The 24,115-nt window shown below is 41.5% G+C and overlaps 1 protein-coding gene across 1 annotated transcript in view; it reads right to left on the bottom strand.

The window, feature by feature from the left end:
- The window catches only part of NPFFR2 (neuropeptide FF receptor 2), a 66,938-nt gene that overhangs the window by 19,047 nt on the left and 23,776 nt on the right, over positions 1 to 24,115 (bottom strand). Inside the window, 1 exon segment of the mRNA XM_059682213.1 lies at positions 1,212 to 1,546. Within this exon segment, the coding sequence (XP_059538196.1) occupies positions 1,212 to 1,539 (328 nt within the window). The 5' untranslated portion in view covers positions 1,540 to 1,546.

A 24,115-nucleotide genomic window follows, 5' to 3' on the forward strand; every position in this document is an offset into this window, starting at 1 on the left:
TGATAGTCATTACCAAAAATAAAGTCAAAATTGCTGAATGTGGCTGCCTCCTAGGAATGCAGATCAGAGGTAAGGAAAGGTAATGTATATGGAAAATTTTGAAATAATAATTTAATTATAAATATTTACAGAGGGAATATTGAGAGCATTTTTTATTTGTGACTAGGCTTCTTGAGAACAATAATGCTCACTTTTATCCATTCTTTTTGTCTAGCACAGTACTTTGAAGTTGAACATCCTTGAGAAATAGCATTAATTAATGATAAATGTCACAAAGACACAGAATCTATGAAGAAGAGGTGTTCTGAACTCCCACTTCAGAGAAAGGAAGAAAATAGGTGAATTCTATAGAGAAACCCTCTTATTCTTCAGTAAATTGATATTGAATGTTATGAAAAGATAAGAACTAGAATATGGCTCATTCTGCTCTCAATTTTTTTGATATGTTGCTATTATTTCAGTTCTTTCTTATATATTAGGAATATGAATATCTTGAGTACAATTTATTAATTAGTAACAAATATTTGTTAAGCAGGTACTATGTATCAAAACTCTACTGGGAGTTGGAGATATACTGTTCTTATACTTCCAGAATATATGATGTAGTGCAAAAAAAGGTAGTAAAGCAGGCCCAGAAATAATCTAGGGTAGTACCTATTACTTACTTATTTTGCACATGTAAATTACCACTGATGAAACGTCTACATTTTGAGAAATTATTGGGACTGCTGCTCCATCTTACATCAAAAACTGTTGGAAATCTCCCTAGCTAACAACAGAGGGTTTAACTATATATTTATATTAGGTTAAAGAGGATGCATTAATTAAAACCAGCCTGACCAGTTCCTTGAACTTTAAAGTTCATAATATTCTCAATAATATTTCTACCATATTATGTGTGCTCTGAATTGTATTAAGCAAATTCAAAGTCTTCGGTAAGATGTGCTAAATCTCACTCTCTGGTGACCTTCAGTGAACTGTAAGGTGAAGGGATTAAAATATACAAATTGGCAGTTACAAAATAGTACAGCATAGGGAATATAGCCAGTAACATAGTAATCACTATGCATGATGTAGAGTGTGTACTAGACTTACTGGGGGGATCACCTCGTAAGTTATAGAAATGTGAATGAATGGATTACCTAGCCATGGCTGCAGGGAGCTGGGACATTTTCTCATATCATCAGTGCACTGTACACAAGTCAACATACCTGCTATAATGTTGTCCAGAAGCGTGATAGGCATACAGAATATACCGACTAGCAAATCGCTTATGGCTAGGTTCAAGATGAAGAAATTAGTGACTGTGTGCATATGTTTGTTCCTCATTACAATGAAGCAGACCACTGTATTTCCCACCATGCACAGGAAGAAGATCAGAAAGTAGGAAATAAAGAAGACTGCTGCCACTTGAGCATGATGAAGATAGTAGTTCACGTAGGTGATATTGATGTCTGAGTACAGATTAGGCTTTGTGTCATTGACACTCAAAATATAATGCCAGTTTTCTGAAAAGTTTGAGTCCCACTTCTCACTCATGATGGACCTGAACAAAGGAGAGACAGAAAAGAAAAAACATAATTAGAGTTCAAGAGAGACACTTTTAAATGATATAAAAATTTGGAGACTTTCTATAATAATCCATAAGTTTTGCATGAAATTGAGCTATAAATAAGGCATTCAAAGTATTAAGATTTTAACCAAGATCATTTTAAAAGTCCACTTTGTGCCATAAGTAACACATTATTCTATTTTTATTTCCTCAATATACTCTATATTTCACTTCTTTAGCATACCTTCCATACATTTAACAGTTTCGAGTGAAACTTTGGAAGGGAAACCTTCTAAAATTCTCCTTACTCCTGCCTCCAAATACCATAGCCTGCCCAAACCTACTTGTTCTTTTACAACTAACTTATATGTCTCTAGCTTTCCTGATAATCTGAACAAGATAAAGTGTGAACATTTTCAAAACTCCCACTGAAATAGCCTTCTGGTATTTTCTTTATTTTGGGTTTACTCTGTTAATTTGAACATTCTTTTTATACACTTCTGAGTGCAAACATAGCCACCATACTTTAAGTTTCTTGAAATAGGTCTAGGCTACTTATCTTTTCATTAAACATAATTCTATTCACATAGTATGTATTCAATAAATATTTTTATTTAGAATCTATGTACCTCAACATAGACAATTCAATCCACCCTGTGTGTCAGAGGTCCCCAACACCCCCAGGTTTGATGATTTACTAGAAGATTTAGCATATAGTACACCCAAAATTAAGTACTATGATAATAAAAGGTTACAAAGTAAAATCAGTATATAAAATGGCACGTGGGATAAAATCTGCAGGAAATCAGGCACAAGCTTCCAAGAGTCCTTTCTCAGTGGAGTCACACAGGACATGCTGAATTCCTCCAGTAATCAGTTTGATAACTGATGTGAAGTGTTATCTACCAGAGAGGCTGGTTGCAGACTCAATGCCCAAGGTTTTTAGAAAGCTGTCAGTTGAGCACCTTCTTCCTAGCATGTGTCAAAATTCCAGACTCCCAGATGGCAAGAAGGTGAGCACCATAATGTATGTTGTTTGTACAAACAGATGAGGCACAGTGAGCCACTTATCATTTTAAGAAACTTTATATCCGTTTAGGGGACTGTTTATGACTTAGTTTCCAGTCTCCAACCAAGTAGGCCAACCTTGCAAGATGGCCTTTCTAGAGACAGCAATCTCAGGGCTGCTTGTCAACTCTGTTCTGAATACCTTGAAAATTGCACAGAAGGTTCTATGTTCATTAATGAAAATGAATTTGATAGAATTATACAACTGAGCCCCCATATTCTCTCTTTTAGAGTAGTTTCATGGACTCTTAATTGGTAAGGATAAATTCAAATGGGTCTCTACAGAAACATAATCAGACCCCAGTTTGTAGAAGATTAAGGCATTCAGAAATCTCATTATCAATTGCATTTTTCAGTCTTTTAGCAAGCACACATTTATATCATCTTAGGGGAGCATCATTATTCTTGTAAATACGACATAAGAATTAAAATATGTATTATTTGCTTCTGATACTTAGCTTTGCCTAGTTTTCTCTTTATATCTTAGGTACAAGGGAGAGTAAACAATATAAGTTACTATTATAAAATAAGTTAAAGCCTCTGATTGATATAAACATGTTAAAATTAATTTTACAGAGAAGGAAGTAAATTTGACTTTAGAAATATTGCACAATTGATTAAAAATATTCATCAAGTCATATAAAAAGGTTCATATAAAAAGGTACAATTGAAGACAAACAGTAATTGAGATGACAAAGGATATCAAAAGATCTTTAAAGGGACATGGTCATTATGAAAATGGTTTATTCCCACTTCTCATTGCATGGTTCAAATTGGTGGTCATTGAGGCAATAAAAAGATTATTCTTTTTTAATATTAAAGAAAATGTAATAAGACAAATAATAATAACTTGAAAAAAATGTGTGGCCCAGGAGTATTAACTGAGGTCAGAGAGTTAATTGCTTCAAGGTGTTAAAGCAGCTGACTGGTAATCCATTTCTCCCACAATCATCAGGAGAATGCCCTCGGGGAGAGAAAAGCAGACAGACAATTCAGACCTGTGGACATAATACTTGAACCTCAAGGTGGAGTAATGACATTTGCTAGGATAATGAGCCTTCTAAATGTAACATTTTTAATAGGATATTACTGTATAAGTACTGTTTATAGTAAATAAATATAGTATCTGTGGATGTATAAGATATAACTTTCTAGAAAATGTCATGTAAGCTGGGGTAGAAAATGGAGATTTTTCTTGGACTGAACACTCACTCTGCTGTGTTAGGTCAGACCACAGAACCTTACTTGGAGCTCTCATCTATTACTCTGAGCCAGAGAGTGAGCATCTAATGCAGGAAGAAGGTTTCTCTGGAGTCATTCTCAATGTTCCATACCTGCTTTTACTAACTTTCTTAATTGCCTATATCCTTGAAGTTATTAGTAAGGTATGTAAGTAAGGTAACTGAGATCTACGATTTTTTAAAAAAGTAACTCAGATTTTAATTATAAAACATAGTATGTACAAAAAATTAAATAATCATATATAATAAAAGCCTAACATACAAATCGACCGAACAGCGGAACGACCGGCAGAACGACTGGTCACTATGACATGCACTGACCACCAGAGGGCAGATGCTCAACGCAGGAGCTGCCCCCAGCCCACAGGCCCCAGGCCAGCTAAGGCGGGTGTCAGCAGAGGCACCCTGATTGGCCCGCCAATTGCCCCACAGAGTGAGGCGACCAGTGGTGGGGGCAGGGCTGGTGAGCGGGCAGTGGCAGGACGGCAAAAGCAGGTGCCAGTGGGGGTCGCCCCTGATCGCCCCGCCGGTCACCCCACAGATTAGCACTGATTGCGGGCTAGGCCTAGGGACCCTCTCCGTGCACTAATGTCATGCACCAGGTCTCTAGTCATCTACATGAATAAAAGAGAAAGATGCAAATTGACCATCACTTTGAGACACCCACCAGCCAATCAGGAGTGGGTATGCAAATTAACCCAACAAAGATGGCGAGCTAATTTGCATATGCAGGCACCAAGCAACCGGGGGCAGGGTGGCCGCTTGCACCCAGGCTGCTCTGAGCCTGTAGGCCCACGTGTAGGCCTGGAGTGCCCAGGGTCCCGGAACGACCCTTGGTCACTGCATCCCGGGGACAGGCGTCCTCAGAAGCCAGGTTGCTCTGAGCCTGTAAGCCCACATGTAGGCCTGAACCCGCTGGGGTCCCGGAACGCCCCCAGCCATTCCAGGCCTATGCAAGCAGGCGCCGAGCAACCGGGAGTGGGGCGGGAACATCTGCCTCGTGTTCCTGCCCGGAGTCCACTTGCACATGCCAGCACCAAGCAGCCTGCATCCTGGGGACAGGCATCCCCAGGAGCCAGGCTGCTCTGAGCCTGTAGGCCTGTGCATAGGCCTGGAGTGGCCAGGGTCCCAGAACACCCCTGGCCACTTTATGCCTATGCACGCAGGTGCCGAGCAGCTGGGGGCAGGATGGGAACGTCCCCCGCAGTGAGAGAGCAGACAGTAGGGCCCTACTTGCCCCTGGCCATGGCAGTGAGGGGCAAACAGTCCTCCGCAGGGCCCCCACAGAGAGCAGACAGCAGGGCCCTGCTTGTCCCTGGCCATTGCAGCGAGAGGCAAACAGTCCCCCACAGGGCCCCACAAAGAGCAGACAGCAGGGCCCTGCTTGCCTCTGGTCCCAACAGCGAAGGGCAAGCAGGCTCCCATAGAGAGCAGACACCAGGGTCTGTGGTGGCATCAAGCTGGCAGGTTTGCAGAGAGCAGAAAACCAAGGGGAACAGGCCTAAGCCGTCAGTAGGACATCCCCTGAGAGCTCCAGATTGGAGAGGGTGCAGGTCGGCTGAGGCACCCACCCAACCCCCATGCACGAATTTCGTGCACCAGGCCCCTAGTTAAATAATAAATATACAATCTAATATTTTAGTCTATTTCCTACTAATCTTTTTAATTTAGGTTTTTACAGAAATTCTCTGGAGACAAAAATATTATTTTCAGGAAGATACATCATATTAGGGTAAGAATATTTAACTTAGAAAGCTCTTTGAGGAGTTGTCTTCATAGGAGAAGGAAATGACACTCACACTGCCTTACCCTCTAGAGCACAATGAGGATGATTGGAAAACCAAAGATTAATGAATACTTTATTAACTTTAAATTCTTTGTTACCTTAAGTACATTATTATCTTTGAGTATATTAGCATCTACTCTATACTGAACATTATTCTAATTGCCTATATGCCCATTTAATCTTCCCATTATGAGATAACTATAATGCTATCCCAATTTAAAATATAAGGAAAGTAAAACAAGATGATGTTATGTAGCCTGATGCAGGCACCACAGTTAAAAACTGGAAGAATTGGCAAACATACAGAGAGGATTTCCTAAGAGTGTAAAGTTCAGCAGCATAGCTGAGGGATGGGTAACTTGAGAGTTAGAAGCTAATCAGAATGAAGTCCCATGACATAAATATGGCCAAAGAACTTCTAGAATCTATTATGTCTCATATTTAATTTTAAACTAACTTCTGTATTATATGAAAAAGTACTCCCTGTGTATAATTGCAAATTGCCAGCAAGGGTCTATTAACCATAACTGTCTTTGTGGGATATAATTTTCAAATATCAAGGAAGATGTTGTAATGTTTGAGTTAGTGTAAGTCATAGAGAAAAGAACAGTTTCAAAGTTCAAAACAGGAGTAGGAATGTGTCACATATGTTCAGAGAATATTTGGAGATACTATGGTAGAGGAGAAAGAAGGATGCTGGATTTTCCTAAGCATGGGATAAAGATCACCTTATTCTATATAATAAAAGGGTAATATGCAAATTGATCTTAATGGTGGAACGACCAGTCACTAGATGTGCACTGATCACCAGGGGGCAGATGCTCAATGCAGAAGCTGCCCCCTGGTGGTAAGTGCACTTCCACAGGGGGAGCTCTGCTCAGCCACAAGCCAGGCTGACATCTGCGAGCACAGCGGCTGTGGTGGGAGCCTCTCCCGCCTCCTCGGCAGCACTAAGGTTGTCTGTCTGCAGCAGTTGGACATCCCCCGAGGGTTCCTGGGCTGCCAAAGGGATGTCTGACTGCCAGTTTAGCCCCAATCCCCCCAAGGGTGGGCCTAAGCCAACAGGTGGACATCCCCTGAGGGGTCCTGGACTGTTAGAGGGCACAGGCCAGGCTGAGGGAACTTCCTGAGTGCACAAATTTTTGTGCACTGGGCCTCTAGTTTGTACATAACAGCTATAGTAAACAAGCATGACTTGTAGAATGTGATATAAAAGCAACTATATTTGTATCCGGCTGACCCTTTATTATTTGAGGCTATTTTCTCTTTTTCCCCTGTGTTAAATTTGGAAGAAGTCTTAGACTTTTCTAATCATTTTCTGATAATAAAAATGTAGTATAATAATTAATATGTCCAGTCCAGAACAATAAACAAAATCATAAATTTCCACCAAGAATGCCTCGTTGGTTTCTTTTCACTTTGCTGACTTGCTCATGCTCTTTGATATCCATCTTGTCAATCTCAGTTCCCATCCTTGCCATTGTTGTGGGTGTACTATGTTAAGGAGCTGGAAAGGTGCAGGAAAGTTATACGTTTGTTTCTAGGTATTTCTTGAACTGGGGACAATTTTGAGCCTAATCCTTACTTTTAGTGGGCACTTTCCTGGGCTTTTCAGAAATGCTAAACTATGGCTGTGCATCTCTTATCTACACTTCTCTCCAAGCAAGGAAATTCATCTCTGGCTGCCGCTGGTTCTTTCTTTAGCCTCAAGAAATCCTATAGTTCAGCCCAGCCAGTGTGGCTCAGAGGTTGAGCATCAACCCATAAACAAAGAAGTCATGGTTCCATTCCCATCAGGGCTCATGCCCAGGTTGGGAACTTGATCCCCAGTAGGGGGTGTGCAAGAAGGCAGCCAATCAACGATTCTCTCTCATCACTGATGTTTCTCTCTCTTCTTCCCTCTGAAATCAATAAAAACATATTTTAAAAAATAAATAAATCCTACAGTTAACCCTCAGTCAGATGGGTCAGTCACTCTGGCCCACAGTTCACAATCATGCTTCTGTTGTCCAAAAAATCTCTAGGCCTATAAGTTGGTCAACACCAACTCTGTCACTCCACTACCAGAGAAACAACCCAGCCAGCCAGGTCCCTGCAAGAACTTTAGATGTCTTGAGTGTGAATCAGACAGAATCCTGTGTTTCCCAAAATATTAGCTATGTATAGTAAACTCTTTGCATGTCTCCTTCAGTCCTTTTTCTAAGTGGAATTGAGAGGCAAGCACTCCCACTCTTCCATCTTACAAGTGAGTGACTCAGCATACACCAAGAAACTTCTTTCTCAATCTTCTACTAATCTCTAATTCTAGGCTTTTTTATCTCCTCAACCTGAAGATTAATGTTCCTGAATACACTCCTTTACAAGTCAGCATGGTGGTCCCACATAAGTGTCTCGCGGTTTTTGCTGAAACAAACCAGAATAGTTCTGATGTAACATTCTGATGCATAATTATCAGAAGGATAAACCCCAAAGGCATGAGGATCTGGGAATTTCCTAGCACTCATTTTACTCAAAAGTTTCAAAATTGGAATGCTATTTTTAAAAAGTTGTATTCTTCTTGTCACTTATGAATATGCTGTATTTATTCATATCAAGAAATACTCAGCCCTGACTGGTTTGGCTCAGTGGATAGAGCATCGGCCTGTGGACCGAGAGGTCCCAGGTTCGATTCCGGTCAAGGGCATGTGCCTTGGTTGCAGGTACATCCCCAGTAGGAGGTGTGCAGGAGGCAGCTGATCAATGTTTTTCGCTCTCATCGATATTTCTAACTCTCTATCCCTCTCCCTTCTCTCTGTAAAAAATCAATAAAAATATATTAAAAAAAAATACTCTTTCCAAGAATGATTTTCATTGGTGACTACTGATCTGTTACAAGATATACTACAATTTATTTAAGCTATCACTTGGTGTTGGACAATTAGAACTTTTCAAATTTTCTGGTATCAAAGTAATATTTTGATATTTCATATTTGATTCCATTTGTTTACATTTTCTAGAATGCTCCTGGGATAAAAATTCATAGATCAAAAGATATGATTATTTTTCTGCTCTTGACAGATATTATCTTCTACTAGAAAGTTCCAGTGGGGCTTAAAAGTGCTTGTTCCTTCTGTCTTGCCAATATTGGGTACTAAAACTCTCACCACTCCTATTTATTTATTATTAATCTTTATTGTTGAGATTATTACAGATGTCCCTCTTTTTCCCCCTCATAGCTCCCCTCCACCTGGTTCCCACACCACCCCAGGCCCTTGCCACACTATTGTCTGTGTTCATAAATAATGCATACATGCATATAAAATCTTTGTCTAATCTCTTCGCGTACCCCCTCACTCCCTTCCCTCTGAGAATCATCAGTCTGTTTCATTTCCATGCCCCTGATTCTATTCCATTCACCAGTTTTTTTCTGTTCATCAGATTTTTTATTCATTTGATTTTTAGATTTAATTGTTGATAGATATATTTTTGTTGTCACTTTGTTGTTCATAATTTTTATCTTTATGTTTTTCTTCCTCTTTTTAAAGAATACCCTTCAGCATTTCATATGCTACTGGCTTGATGGTAATGAACTCCTTTAGTTTCTTCTTGTCTGTGAAACTCTTTATCTGACCTTCAATTCTAAATGGTAGCTTTGCTGGGTAGAGTAATCTTGGTCGTAGGTTCTTACTATTCATCACATTGAATATTTCTTGCCAGTCCCTTCTGGCCTGCATAGTTTCTGTTGAGAAATCAGCTGACAGTCATATGTGCACTCCCTTATAGGTAACTAAATGTTTTTCTCTTGCTGCTTTTAAGATTCCCTCTTTGTCTTTCACCCTTGGCATTTTAATTATGAAGTGTCTTGATGTGGTCCTCTTTGGATTCCTCTTGTTTGGGGTTCTCAGTGCTTCCTGGACCTGTAAATCTATTTCTTCTACCAGGTAGGGGAAGTTTTCTGTAATTATTTCTTCAAATAGGTTTTCAATATCTTGCTCTCTCTCTTCTTCTGGCACCCCTATAATCCAGATGTTGGTATGCTTGAAGTTGTCCCAGAGACTCCTTACACTATCTTCATATTTTGGGTTCTTTTTTCTTTTTGCTGTTCTAGTTGGGTGTTTTTTGCTTCCTCATATTTCAAATCATTGATTTGATTCTCGGGATCCTCTAATCTACTATTGAATCCCTGTATATTATTCTTTATTTCAGTCAGTGTATGCTTAATTTCTGACTGGTCCTTTTCCATTTTTTTGGAATTCTCACTAAGATTCTTTAAAGTCTCATTAAGTTCCTCAGAGGTTTCTAGAATATTCTTAAGTAACCTTATAAGTGTGGTTTTAAACTCTGTATTCAGTAGTTTGCTTTCTTCCATTTCTTTTATTTGTGACATGTTTCTTTGTCTCTGCATTTGGGCTGCTTTCCTGTGTTTACTTCTATGTATTGGGTAGCTTCTAAGTCTCCATGAGTTGATAGGTGGCCTTGGGTAGTAGGTGTCCTATAGGGTCCAGTGACTCAGCCTCCCCAATCACCTGAGGTGGACACTCTTGGTGCACTCCTTTGTGGGCTGTGTACACAGTCTTGTTGTAGTTGAGTCTTGATTGCTGTTGGTGTCACTGGGAGGAATTGACCTCCAGGCCAATTGGCTGTGGGGACCAGCTGCAACTACAGTGGGAGAGCTGCTGTGCAGGAAACACCCTTATGGAGCAGGACTTGGTGCTCACTGAGTCTGCCCCTTGAGTGTGTCGCTTATGGATGTGAAGAGTTATAATCTGGTATGGTCTCACACTGACTCCTGGGTACACTGGCTCTTGGGTCTCCAGGGAGTTGCAAAGTCAGTCACTGCCTGGGGCCAACCAGCAGGAGCTACAGAGAGATCTGCAGATTCCTCCTCTTTGTATTGGGTTTGGAAGTGCCCAGATGAGGCCCAGCTATGAAGCAAGGTAGGCTAGTGCTGGTGCCAGGTCTTGGGCCTTTTATTGATAGGTTTGGGGCTCCCAGACCCAGCTGCAACTTGTCTGACAGATTTTTAGCCTGAGAAAGGACAGACCATTCATATGCAAAAGCTGCTGAGCACAGCTTGAGTGGGATTGTAAACTGGGTGGGGTGGACTCTCAAGGAATCATCAGGGTGGAGCAAACAGAAATGGCTGCCAGTCAGTCCTGCACCAGGGAGGTCCCAGCATATGAACAATGACTGCTGTGGGCACCTCCATCTGAAAGAAAGCCACCCTGAGTTCCTGCCCTGATGCCAGACAGTCCAGTTTCTCCCTGTATGTGTCTGGGTCCCCAGAGTCTTGCCTGGCACTGGAGCTCAGAGGAAGCTGAAGCTTGTAAATTCATTTCATGGTGCCGGCCTTTTAAAAGGAGCAGCTGGGTCTCCAGCATCCTGTGTATCACTCAGCCCCAATCCACAATGGTTTTTACAACCTGTAGTTCTTACTGCCCATAGGGACTTCTTTTCTCAGCTCTGGGACCCTGGGCTGAGCATCTGGTGTGGGGCTTGGACCCCTTGCTCCTCAAGGTGTCTTCCACAGAGACAATTTCCCTCCCGATTAAAAATACACCCGGGTATCGGACCAGCCCCTTCTGTGCCGCCTCACCTCCTACCTGTCTCAGCATGCTTTCTTCTTTACTTCTCTTGCTGTAGTACTTACATTCAGCCAGCTTTCTGGCGGTTCTGGATGATAGTTGTTCTGAATTATTAGTTGTAATTTTGATGTGGTTTGGGAGGCAGCAAGTACAGGTGTTTACCTATGCCGCCATCTTGGTTCTCCTCCCACCACTCCTCTTTTAATTTTCACCAATTTACTTTTAAAAATGGTTAACTTTTTATTTAAATGTACTTTCCTTTAAATATTATGAAGTGGAATGTTCAGACTTTTGGAATATGCATTTTTTAGTGAATTGTTCATTTCCTTTTTTTATATTAAAGTCATCACTTTTTGGTTATTGTTAATCATTCACAAGATATTTCTAATGAGGGATTTTATCCTTTGTTACATGTTTCATATATTATTTTCAGCTAGCAAATTCCAAATTAATATTTACAGTGTCTTAAGGTTAAAAATATTCATGTGCTTATGTAGTAAACTGTATCCTATTACTTCTTTATGTTTCTAAGAACACTTAGGAAATTTCTGAAGTTTACACCACTTTCAATTTTCTGTCCCTTGATGTATTCAATTATAATGATCACCTGTGTTCATATAACATATTTTACTATACTTGTCAAAATCAAAAAATGTTATTAATAAGAAATTTACTTACCAAAACTCAACCTACTAATAACAGTATGCAAAGGGGGGAAAAATACAAGCAAACCTTCCTATACTGCCTTAGTTTGAAGATAATTTGCTAAGTCCTTACATTAGAAAAATATGTTATTATTATCAGAGAGACTAAGAAGTAAAATTTTATTGGGTCACATATTAGCTACTTTAAATTTGTTATGTCACTTAATCATCACAGCAACTCTAAAATTCATGTATTATTATTTATATTTTATAAATGAAAACACTGAAAGTTAAAAAAAATTAAGTGATTTATATTTTGCCAAACAAAAATTAAGCAACAGAATCAAAATTTGAATTGATGTCTGAATCCAAATCTACATGGTTTTATTTATTCTTATTATTGACTCAACTTTGAGTTATTGACTGATCTTAGCCACTTGCAAGCAGTTTCCTCAATTGCAAAACTATGGAGACAAAATCTTATGTGTTTTTATTTTATTGTTTCTCTTGTAGTACTTCTGACATTTATATTTGGAACAAAAAACTATTTTGAGGCACAGAATGGTGAAAATACATTCTCTACCCAGAAGGATTATCAAATTTTAAATTAAATATCAAATATGAAATTAGAATTTAAGCATATATGACCTAAAATTATTTTTAGGAATAAAAATATTTCAATATTTCAAAAATACAAATTAAAAAATTAGGTGTGTCCTAAGATCACTGTTTATTTTTGTATAGGCGTGAGTCCATTTGCATGTTTGTGTGTGCATGTCTCATACAGACACAGCGCACATATCTGTTCTATAGGAATAACAGCATAAAAAGTTATCCCAATAAACCTCATCCTATCCAATAAAAGGCCAGTGACTATAATGGCGTGGCGACCAGAACCACTGTTAGACCTGCCGCTCAACGCAGGAGCTGCCCCCTCGTGGTCGGTGTGGGGGCTCCCACAGCAGGGTCAGCTGCTCAGAGGGCAGGCCCACAGCCACTTGGCTGACTGGGATCAGTGGTGCTCCCACAGCAGGCTGATCCTCACAGGCTGGCCCCCACCAGTGCATGAATCAAAGCACCAAAAGCTGGTGGTTACTAAGCATCGTCCTCGTGGCAGGTGAAGGCCATGTACTCTCCATGGAATCTCAGATAATCCCAGAACCTGCCTCACAGGGTTGATCTAAGGCAGCGGTTCTCAACCTGTGGGTCGCAGCCCCTTTGGGGGTCGAACGACCCTTTCACACGGGTCGCCTAAGACCATCGGAAAACACATATATAATTACATATTGTTTTTGTGATTAATCACTATGCTTTAATTATGTTCAATTTGCAACAATGAAATTGGGGGTCACCACAACATGAGGAACTGTATTAAAGGGTCGAGGCATTAGGAAGGTTGAGAACCGCTGATCTAAGGGTTTCTATTCGTAGCTTTCAGCATGGAATGAGGTCATCAGCTTTTAAGTAGTTGAGGGAAAACACACACTGCTCCTTTTTCATTCTCTTTGTCCCGCCTTCTTGCAAGAAAAGGAACAATTGGCCCCAGGCCTCGCCAGAGCGCTGTGCCGAGAGCTCACAGGCCCTCTGCCTTCCAATGGCCTTTACACCTAACACTGCTGCCTGAGCATCTTACTCAACCCATATCACTGACTGAGCCCCCACCGTGTCCTAGGCGATGCCTGGGTGCTCACAGAGCAGCAGGGAGCCAGCCGCCCTGTCCTACTGAATGTGCATTCTGTCAGCAGAGGATGGGGGTGCAGGGAGGAAACAGCCTTGGACAGACGTGAGCTGCAGCCATTAGAGGGCACCAGCACCATGAAAACATGTGAATGAAGCCACATAGGGGCTCCGCAAGGGAGGGGCAAAGGGAGGCTAACTGAGGGTAAGTGGACGGATGGAGGAGAGCCAGGCGGACGCCTGGAGAAGGGCATCTGGCAGAGGGGACAGCCCACGGAGGGGCAGCAGGATGAGAAGAGGCTGAGTGGAAGTGGATCAAGGCTGGGTCTGGGGGCACATCCTGCAGGGATCAAGGGCCTGTGAGAACCTGGCATCCCCTGAGTGCTGGGGGAGGCGCTGGGGCTGTAGGTGAGGACCCGCTGGGCTGAAACAGTGGGGACAGACTCTCTAGCTTTTGTGTCAGGAGCAGAATGAGGGGGGAGAGGAAGCAGGGAGACAGCAGGAGGCAATAGCACCCTCCCCGAGGGTGATGCCGAGACAGTGGAAACTGTGGCAGCTGAGTTGGCAGCTTTGGGGTGTGCTGGAGGCAAGCCAGAGCATGAGGAACAATGCGGGAGATGGGGGGGAGGGAGGGGGAGGAGGCCCTATGCTCAGCTCAGCCACTGGGAAGGCAGGGTCTCTGGCAGCTGCCGGCAGGGCACCTGGGGTCAGATCCTGTCCTTTTTGAGGGTCTAATTGTAAAAACCAGACCTTAGTTTGAGCTCCACACAAGGGACGTGGATTGTTCACGACCAGCCTCCCACCCTCCCACCCTGATGTCCAGTAGGCGGGTCCTTCCCGTCTGGCTGCCCTAATCCCTACTTCCCCCCAACCCCCAAGCTCTCTTCAGTGATGACAAGTACTTATTGGAAACAAGCAAATGGTTTTATTTTTGGCCCAGACCAGCCCCAAGTCCCGTGGCCTAAAGCAATGCTTGTGGTGCTTCCGGAGAACGCTCCTGAGACGCTGGGATAGGGCAGTCAGCATCCAGATCACTGCCTCTAACTCCTACCTGGAGTCTGTGGTGCTCCCAGCTCTGCCCTCCCTCCCTCTCCCACGTCCCAGGTGAACTGCAGGTGGCCCTTCCCATCCTCCACCCTCCAATGGCAGGTAGGGAGGATGGGGGGTTATGCTGGGAATCTGAGGGCCTCAAGGAAGTGCCACTTGAAGAGCCAGAGACAACATCTATCCACCTGCCCCCCTGGCTGAACCGATTAACACAGAGGCCTCATGAGTGTGTGTTTAGAACTGGTCCCCCTCTCACCACCCTCTCCCCCCCCGCCCCCCCCCCAACTCTGCCACTGCATAATTTGGCTGTTTTGGGCAAGTTGACCTCTGGAGTGTTCATTCTCTCTCCTTTAAAATGAGAACAAGAGCCCAGCGGGCAGTGATTGAATGTTGACCTATGACTCAGGAGGTCAAAGTTTGACTCCCTGTCAGGGCACATGCCCCGGTTGTGGTCTCGATCCTCAGTGTGAAGTGTGAAGGAGGCAGTAATCTATGATTCTCTCTCATCATTGGTGCTTCTATCTCTTTCTCCCTCTCCCTCCTCTCTGAAATCAATGGAAGATATCCAATATAATAAAAGCCTAATATGCAAACTGTTTCCTTGATTGGGAGTTCAACCGCTCACTATGATGTGCAATGACCACTAGGGGGTGGTGCAGAACATGGCGGGCGTTGGTGATGAGGCGCTGGCAGCAGGCAGCAGTGGAGGTGCTCCTGGCCCAAGTGGGCTTCCAGGTGAGCAAGGCAGCATCTGCCAGGACTGCAGGGGCTGGTCAGGCTCACCATGGGTTTCGTGTAGGAGCCAGTCTACTGGGGCCAGGTGGGAGAGAGCGTGATGCCTGCCCGGCTTCTGTGCAGCGCTGCTGGGTGGCCCAGAGGCCCATGCTGCAGTCTGGTCCGCTGCATCCAGCTGTACTTATTGCATCTCCATGTGGGGATTCAGGTGCCATGACTCAGGCAGAGGAGGGCGTGCGGGGGTCCAGGGGCCCAGGTGCTGCCCAGGACCCAGAGGTCTGCTGGGACCTGCCCTTCCATGCCAGATGCTCGCACTTCGATCACCAGCCAGGCCTAGGGACCTCACCCATGCACGATTTCATGCACTGGGCCTCTAGTTAAAGTAATAAAATGTTGAGTCTTTAAAAAAATGAATGATCATATTGATGTTTTCTAAAAGATAAAAATAATGACAAGGCAAATTCTACTGTATATTTCTTGTTAAATTAATTTTAACAGATGTATCATGCTGCTGTCAATAGTTATTAATACAATATTTATAAACAATTTATCAGAAGGTGAATGGAATAAGAACTCAGCAGTGATTATTGTGCATGTCATTATTATGATATGCTTTCTTGCCTGGAGAGAACTTTTTATACTTATAGCTTAATGATACATGAAGAGCGCATTTTGGAGTGTAGTGATAAGAATGAGAATTGAAGCCCTAGCTGGCTTGGCTCAGTGGATAGAGCATCGGCCTGTGGACTGAAGGGTCCCAGGTTCGATTCCGGCCAAGGGCACATGCCTGGGTTGCAGGCTCCATCCCCAGTGTGGGGTGTGCAGGAGGCAGACAATCAATGATTCTCTCTCATCATTGATGTTTCTATCTCTCTCCTTCTCCCTTCCTCTCTGAAATCAATAAAGAAATATATTTTTTTAAAAAAAGAATGAAAATTGAAGAATGGTACGAGTTAACTTTTTAAAGTTGCCAGTGCAAATTGACTTAATACTTACACTTGGCAACTGGGCTGCAGATAATACCAGTACATCATGCTTATTAGTACAGGAAGGCATTTCTGAGCTTCCTGCAGCCAGACAGAGCAACAAGATGACTTCTGGCCATATGAATGGGACAAGAAGTGACAAACCATGGTCTTCCAAACCATGTCCCGAAAAGTATTTTTGTGATGTTCCATGCTTTCCCTCTCTCTCTCTTTCATCCATTTGTGTAGGCGAGGATTCAGTGAGCTGAAACACATGATGAACGAAGCTCAGATCCTTGGGTCATGGCTTGAAGAGGAGTCACCTAGTGAAGTTGCCAGACCCAGCTCAGACTTGGATGAATGAGAAAAAAAATCCTACTGTGGTAAGCCACTGAAATTTGAAGATTTATTTGTTACCAGAGCATATCCTACCTACTCTTCCTGAACTAATAAAGCACCACCATTGTTTACCACCTTATCTCTTTTTCATATATTTAGCTTTTAGACAGGTGAGTGCTATTTCTTGCTCATCCTTATATGACCTTCAGCATATAACAAATTATTTGTTTAAATTAATCCCATAGAATTCACCGAACATCATGTAATTTCAGGAATTGTTAAAAAAATATTCATCTATTCAATACACATTCATTGAGCTTCTGTATGTTAGTTAACATAAATCACTCTATTTGTCATCAGGGAATTTACAGAATAAAAAACAAGATACTTTATGTAAACAAATACATACAACATGGGTCCTAGAGAGAAAGCCAAGGTGTGGATAATGGAAGAAACTGTCAACTCTATCTGAAAGCTCAGAAACTGCTTCCAAGAAGACAGGTAGTTTGAGCCTAATCTTAAGGAGTTCATTAAGTGACATCACAGACCAGGAAGTGAAAGATTTGAAAAAACATTGCTCACTTGAGGAGTGTATATTATTCCCAGTCATCTAAAGCTAAAAGTTCAAAACATACCTCTCCAGAGTGTTTGGGTCTTTTCCAGATATAAGCTTTATCACCTTATGCTCAGATATGCTTTATAGATGTGATTTTTCTTCTAGATGTGACAGTGCTCTTTAAATGTAAAATGTCAAAGAGAAATTTCAGTTCAGGATCAAAATGAAGAATAGCTTCCAACAGTTAAAAAGGCTACACTGACGCCTTTATTATAAAGTCTATGTTTTACTAGAAGAATGAGGAAGTTAACTGAAGATGACAGAGTCACTATAGAAGTGAAAAGCGCCATCTGAGAAGCTTAGAGTGAAGGAAGAGAGAGGAAACTATAAAAACACTGATATATTTATAAAGGCACAGAAAGTTGGAAAAATTTCATGTAGAGACCAACAACATCACATAGATTTTAATATATTATAGCCATAAAAACAATACTTAATAATTCAAGTATTGACACTGACTTATTAAATTTAAATATAAGCTTGCTCTATTTAAGATAAAATATTTATGGAATAAATATTATGAATATTATGAAGTAAATAAGTAACCCTTTTATAAAATATTAATACTGTTTAGGGAAAATTTCAATTATCTGGAAAACTGATATGAAGGTTATCTAATCTCCTATGATACCGGATAAAAGAGAGAATATGTTTTTACTATTAACAGTATTATTTTTATGTTCTAAGTTTCTTTATATAAGAGCTTAAATATTTTATTTTATATAAAAAATGTTTAAATATGTTTTTAATTGATTTTAGAAAGAAGAAGGGAGAGGGCGGGAGGGAGGGAGGAAAGGCAAGGAGTAGGAAAGGAGAGCGGCTTGGAGGGAGTGAGGGAGGGAGGGAGGGAGAGAGAGAGAGAGAGAGAGAGAGAGAGAGAGAGAGAGAGAGAGAGTCATGAATGTGAGAGAGAAACATGGATCAGCTGCCTCCTGTATGCCCCTACTGGGGATCCAGCCTAAAACTGGGCTCTATGCCGTGACCTGGAATTGAACCAGTGACCTATTGTGCGTGGGACATTGCTCAACCAACTGAACCACACAGGCCAGGGCCAGTTTAAATATTTTAACAGTGTGAGTTATTATGGTAAAGATCCATTTGCATTATATAAAATATATTTGTTCATGACAGGAATACACAAGTGGGTGAACACAAATCTGTAATGTGATGCTAAATTAGTCCTTACAGAAATGAGTAAATTTTATTCACCCAGAGATGAGTAAGTTTCACTAAAAGCATACATTTCTATAGAAAAGAGACTTAGTTGACATTTATGTAGCTCTCTTTAAACAATATTAAAAGTATATGTCTAAGAACTTTAATTGTGGTTAAGTGTTCTGAAAACTATATATGAATTCATTAATATGCAGTTCTCAAACCTGTACACTAATTCAACAATATTTATTGTCTACTATTTACTAAACACTATGTTTGATGATGAATGTACATTATAAATAGCATATGTATTATTGTTACCCTAACAGAACATAAAGGATTATACACTCTGTGTGTGCAATACAAAAGCAGTGGGAACATTCAGTTTTCAGCTTTAGGTTGCAAACAAACAAATACATATCTCAAGACCTATTCTAAAGCCAAAGCATATGCATACACAAACCTACAAAGACTTTTTCTGAAAATTACCACTATTTAGTTGGCACCTTTCATTTTATCAGGTATTTACCTTCTAATATTTTATTAATGTCTCAATTATTTCTTTAGATGGCAGAGAATTAATGAAGTAGTTAAGATGTAATGCTAAATCACCTACAGTACAACGGTATTTGAAAAATATCCTATATTTGCATAAATATCAAGTTGGAACTCTTGCTTCTATCCAAGACAGAATAATAGAGACGAGATTTACTCTCCCACCTGACACAACCAAATAATGGACAAAATAGATAAAAAAAATAGTTTGAAATACACTGGACATCAGGCAATAAGGACAGTCATTACTGAGAATGGGTTAAAAATGAGGTGAGCCCTATAATTACCTGCCCCAGTTTATTGCTGTGAGAGTTTTACAGTTCCAGAGCAGAGAATGGCAACCCAGGGAGAAGAACCCTGTGGACTCTCTGAATTAAAGAGATTGAGTTGAGCCCTGGTGGTATGGCTCAGCTGGTTTAGAGTTTTGCCATGCACCCAGAGGTCACAGGTTCGATTCTCTGTCAGGGCACATGCCCAGGTTGCAGCTCAGTCCCCAGTGGGGGGCATGCAGGTGGTAGCTGATCCATATTTCTCTTTCTTCCATGTTTCTCTCTCTCTCCTTCTTCCTTCTTCTCTCTCTAAAATCAATAAAAACATTAGGGGGGAAAAAACCAAAAAACAAAACAAGAGAAGAGCTGGAAATCCAATGAAACCAATGTGGCTAGAATTCTCAGGACATACTACTGGAAGAATTCTCTTTCCTTCCCTTTTCCAAAGGATAAGAATTTCCTGGAGGTTACATAGGGTCTAAAATAGCATTTCTTCCCACCAACCAGACTAGAAAAATGCCAATAAAGTTTAGCAATGCCTTCAATTTCACCTCCATTTCTTATTATTCTAAAATTTAAGAATAATTTTAAATTCAATACATTTTATTTTAAAATGTATACCATGAAGTATTTTTTGTCTGTCTCTCTATGGAAATATCTGTCTCTCTTTCCATATCTGCTCACGTGATATAAATAGTTGTGTATGTGTGTTTGTAAATGTTTAAAAACTGGCTTTCAAAACAACAATGAAAATACAACAAAAGCCCTGGAATGAAGCTTATGTCTATGATGTAAATATTGCCACCATGGCTGATTTCAATCTACCCATGTTATGTCTCTGAACGCAGAATTGGGAAGCAATGCCAAAGTTAGTTCTCTTGAACCAATACAAGCCAAACCCAGCACACCACAGGATATATATATGAATATGTGTGTGTGTGTGTGTGTATAGTGTGTGTGTGTGTGTGTGTGTGTGTATATACTATATATACTATATATATATATATAGTATATATATATACTATATATATATACTACAGGCCCGGTGCACAAAAATTTGTGCACTCGGGGGAGATGGGGGGTCCCTCAGCCTGGCCTGTGCCCTCCCACAGTCTGGGACCCCTCAGGGGATGACCACCTGCTGGCTTAGGCCCGCTCCCCGGGGGATTGGGCCTAAGATGGCAATCAGACATCCCTCTGGCAGCCCAGCAGCCCCCGGGGGATGTCCACTTGCCAGTGGGGAGCAGGCCTAAACTGCAGTCGGACATCCTTAGTGCCGCTGAGTAGGCAGGAGAGGCTCCCACCACCACCGCTGTACTGGCAGCCATTAGCCTGGCTTGTGGCTGAGCAGAGCTCCTCCCATGTGAGAGCACCCTGACCACCAGAGGGCAGCTTCTGCATTGAGCATCTGCCCCTTGGTGGTTAGTGTGTGTCACAGTGACCAGTCATTCCCAGTCCTTCTGCTGTTAGGGTCAGTTTCCATATTACCCGTTTACTATATAGGATAGAGGCCTGGTGCACAGGTGAGGGCCGGCTGGTTTGCCCTGAAGGGTGTCCCAGATCAGGGTGGGGGTCCTGCTTGGGTGCCTGGCCAGCCTGGATGATGGGATGATGGGTGTTTGCAGCTGGTCACACCCCCTTCAGGGTGGGGGTACCCACTGGGGTGCCTGGCCAGTCTGGGTGAGGGGCTGAGGGTTGTTTTCAGGCTGGTGGGCAACTGAAGCTCCCAGCCTCTCTTTTTTCTTTTTTTTTATTCTGGAATTAATTTACCTTCTATAGCTTTCACTGGAGCTGAGAGCAGGCTCCAGCTCTGAGGCCTTTGCTGGCTGAAAGCAGGTACCTGGGTTTGTTTAGATTCTATAATTGAAACTCTGTTGCCATCACTGGCCACTCTAAACTCTGAGGCTGTGCTGGCTGAAAGCAGGTACCTGGGGTTTGTTTAGGTTCTATAATTGCAACATTGTTTCATCCGGAGCTCAGAGCTGAGTTGCAGCAGGCGGGGAACGTTGACTTCCTCCATCACTGGAGTAAGCAAGCCTCATGTTCATGTTCGCTTCAGTTGCCTGGCTGCCGGCCGCCATCTTAGCTGGCAGTTAATTTGCATATCTTGCTGATTAGCCAATGGGAAGGGTAGCGAAGTTATGGTTAATTACCATGTTTCTCTATTATTAGATTGGATATACACATACACATACATACACACATTATATCTGCCCAGTATAGAGAATGATTGCTTCTCCGTGTTGCAATTTCGAATTTACTTTCTTCTTACTACCCGTCTGAAAGTTAATTTTACAGTTAACATAGTTTCATTCATTTGTTTTTTATTATTCATTCATTAAAGAGAAAGAAAGGAAAAACCTCTAGAACAATAAAGACATAAAAATACAATATTTAACCATTATAATAGTTGTATAAAAGAAAGTACACAATGGGCAATTGACCTCTTCAAATATGTACTAGTATGTACAAACACACACTAAATAGCCTTAAACTTTATCATCCCTTCAAAAAATAGATATTTCCAGTAATATCTTAGAGACACTGAAATAAGAAAATAAAAATAGGATGTTGTTGAAATAAAGAGTTACATGCAATGTAGTTTGCAAATGAGGCAGGCAGTCCAAGAAATCCACATGCTAACTACTTCACTGATGGACTTATAAACAACAAGAAAGCAAACAAACAGTGCACTTTACTTTTACCTATATTTCTAAGATAAGCCTTTGTGTTAATGTCCACTTTAAATGGCAAGAGCCCTGACCATGGACTGTGGTAAATACAGTTCTCTCTCTTGGTCTTTGAGGGATGTTAAAAACAAGACAACAACTCCAAAATGTGTTGCTTACGCTAAGCCCTGCATCACCGAACTGAGACTTAATTTGATTCCAGTTTCGGCTCTCCGAGAAATGGAATCTTAAACCAGTTAATTGAGAATTGTCTGATCAACATTAATTAGGTAATCAGTCTTATAGACTCCTGCCATCCCCTGAAGGAAAATCACTTTGCCATAAGCAATCCACTTTTTCTCTAGTACAACTTCCTTGTTCCTGGATCCCTTCTGCCTAGAAAGATCTCTTACCTTGGATAGCCCCTTGGGACTCCTTTTGATCTGCTAGACTGGATGCTGCTATGATTGGCTGTTGAATAAAGCCAATGAAATATTTAAAACATATTCTGCTGAATTTTGTTTATTATCAGGGTTAAAATGATGATATGGGGCATCAAGTTCCTTCTTGCCCGGAATTCTGGCTCTCACTACTCTATTCCGTTTCCCTTCTTGGACCCTCCATTTTCATTTTTCAAAGTCTCCTTCTGTGAGTCTATTTGACTCGGGATGATGTTTTAGGACTTGCAGCAGAGCCAGGAAGGGAAACAACCTTAACTGAACTTTAGACATTGTTTTGCCATGCCTACCATGAAGAGATGTTTTCCTCAAGGGAAATTCCTTTTTTTTTTTTCTTTAACATCAACTAGTGGGAACTGCTCTTACACTCCCATTCAGTCCCTCCAATTTTCTCTCTCCCACCAATCCTAACCACCCACTCCCAGAAGGCAAACAAACTGCCTTTTATCCTCAGCCACCAGAACATTCTCAAATTTTTGTTAATTTATTATTCAGAAATTTAGCTTATTTTCTCTGAATCTTTTTCCAGATCCTTTAGAGGGGCCTTCGCTTGTCACAACTGAAGAAAAGGTTATTTAAACAGGAGAATCTTTTACTAATGCTATAAAGTCTAGCCACTCAAATAATCAGCAAAATTTCATTTGGGACAACTTCTCCTAGATTATATTTTTTAGCATAGTCTGTCTGTCACTGCAATAATCTCTGTAAGTGGAAGGCAGTAAACATCATATTATCTGACTTTCTAGGGGAAACAGCAGGGGTTATGGAAATTTCTTTCGGTATGCTTTTTTGGTTTTCTCAGAGCATTAGCAACAGTGGCAAACAACAAAGCTTTCAGCAAAGCAATTCACAGAATTTCTGCTGATTCTTCAAACATATTGCTGGCAATGCTGCTGTGTGGACCATAGCTCAAATTTTTCAGTGCTCAGATATGAGTGTTAAGGATTGAATTTGTGAAGTTGCTCTATACCTTCAGGGCACAATCTCCACATCTAAATATGTTCATCACTGAAATAGCACGAAATATTGATTCAACTCTGGTAGGTTTTTCTGATGGAGTCTAACACTCCTCTAATGCGAAAAATTTCAAAGCATTGTTTCCTTTTTTCTCCAAGTTATTCTAAGAATGTTTATAAGGAAATTACAGACTTGTAAAAATACTTATTAATTAAGTATCCATGTCAAAATTTGTCAACAGTTTAGTCATCTTAAAGATACATATATAAAAAAAAATAAAAGATATATTTTTGACAGGGCTGTAAAGTACAGTATAGGGAATATAGTCAACAATCCTATCTAATAAAAGGGTAATATGCAAATTAACCATCACTCTGTCACAAAGGATGGCGGCACCCATAGCCACAAGATGGCAGCACCCAATCTCCTCAGTCCTGCTGGGGTCCCTGGTTCTGTCAGCCCCAGGCAGATCCAGCCACGCCACTCGTCCACTGCTGGACAGACAGAGAGCGAACAGCAGGGCGGGCCGGCTTCGTTCGTGCAGCGGTGGAGGTGAAGCCCCAGGCCCGGCAGACAGAGAGAGGACAGTGGGGCATGGCGGCTTTGTGCCCACGGCAGCGGTGGCAGCAAAGCAACCAGGCCCCGCAGAGAGCAGAGAACCACAGGGAGTGGGCCTAAGCCATCAGTAGAACATTCCCTGATGTCTCCTGGATTGGAGAGGGTGCAGGTTGGACTGAGGGACCCCCCACCCCGTGCACAAATTTCATGCACTGGGCACTACTATTATAATAGCTATATATGGTGCCAGGTGGGTACTA

Source organism: Myotis daubentonii, chromosome 1, assembly GCF_963259705.1.
Source record: "Myotis daubentonii chromosome 1, mMyoDau2.1, whole genome shotgun sequence".
NCBI lineage: Eukaryota > Metazoa > Chordata > Mammalia > Chiroptera > Vespertilionidae > Myotis > Myotis daubentonii.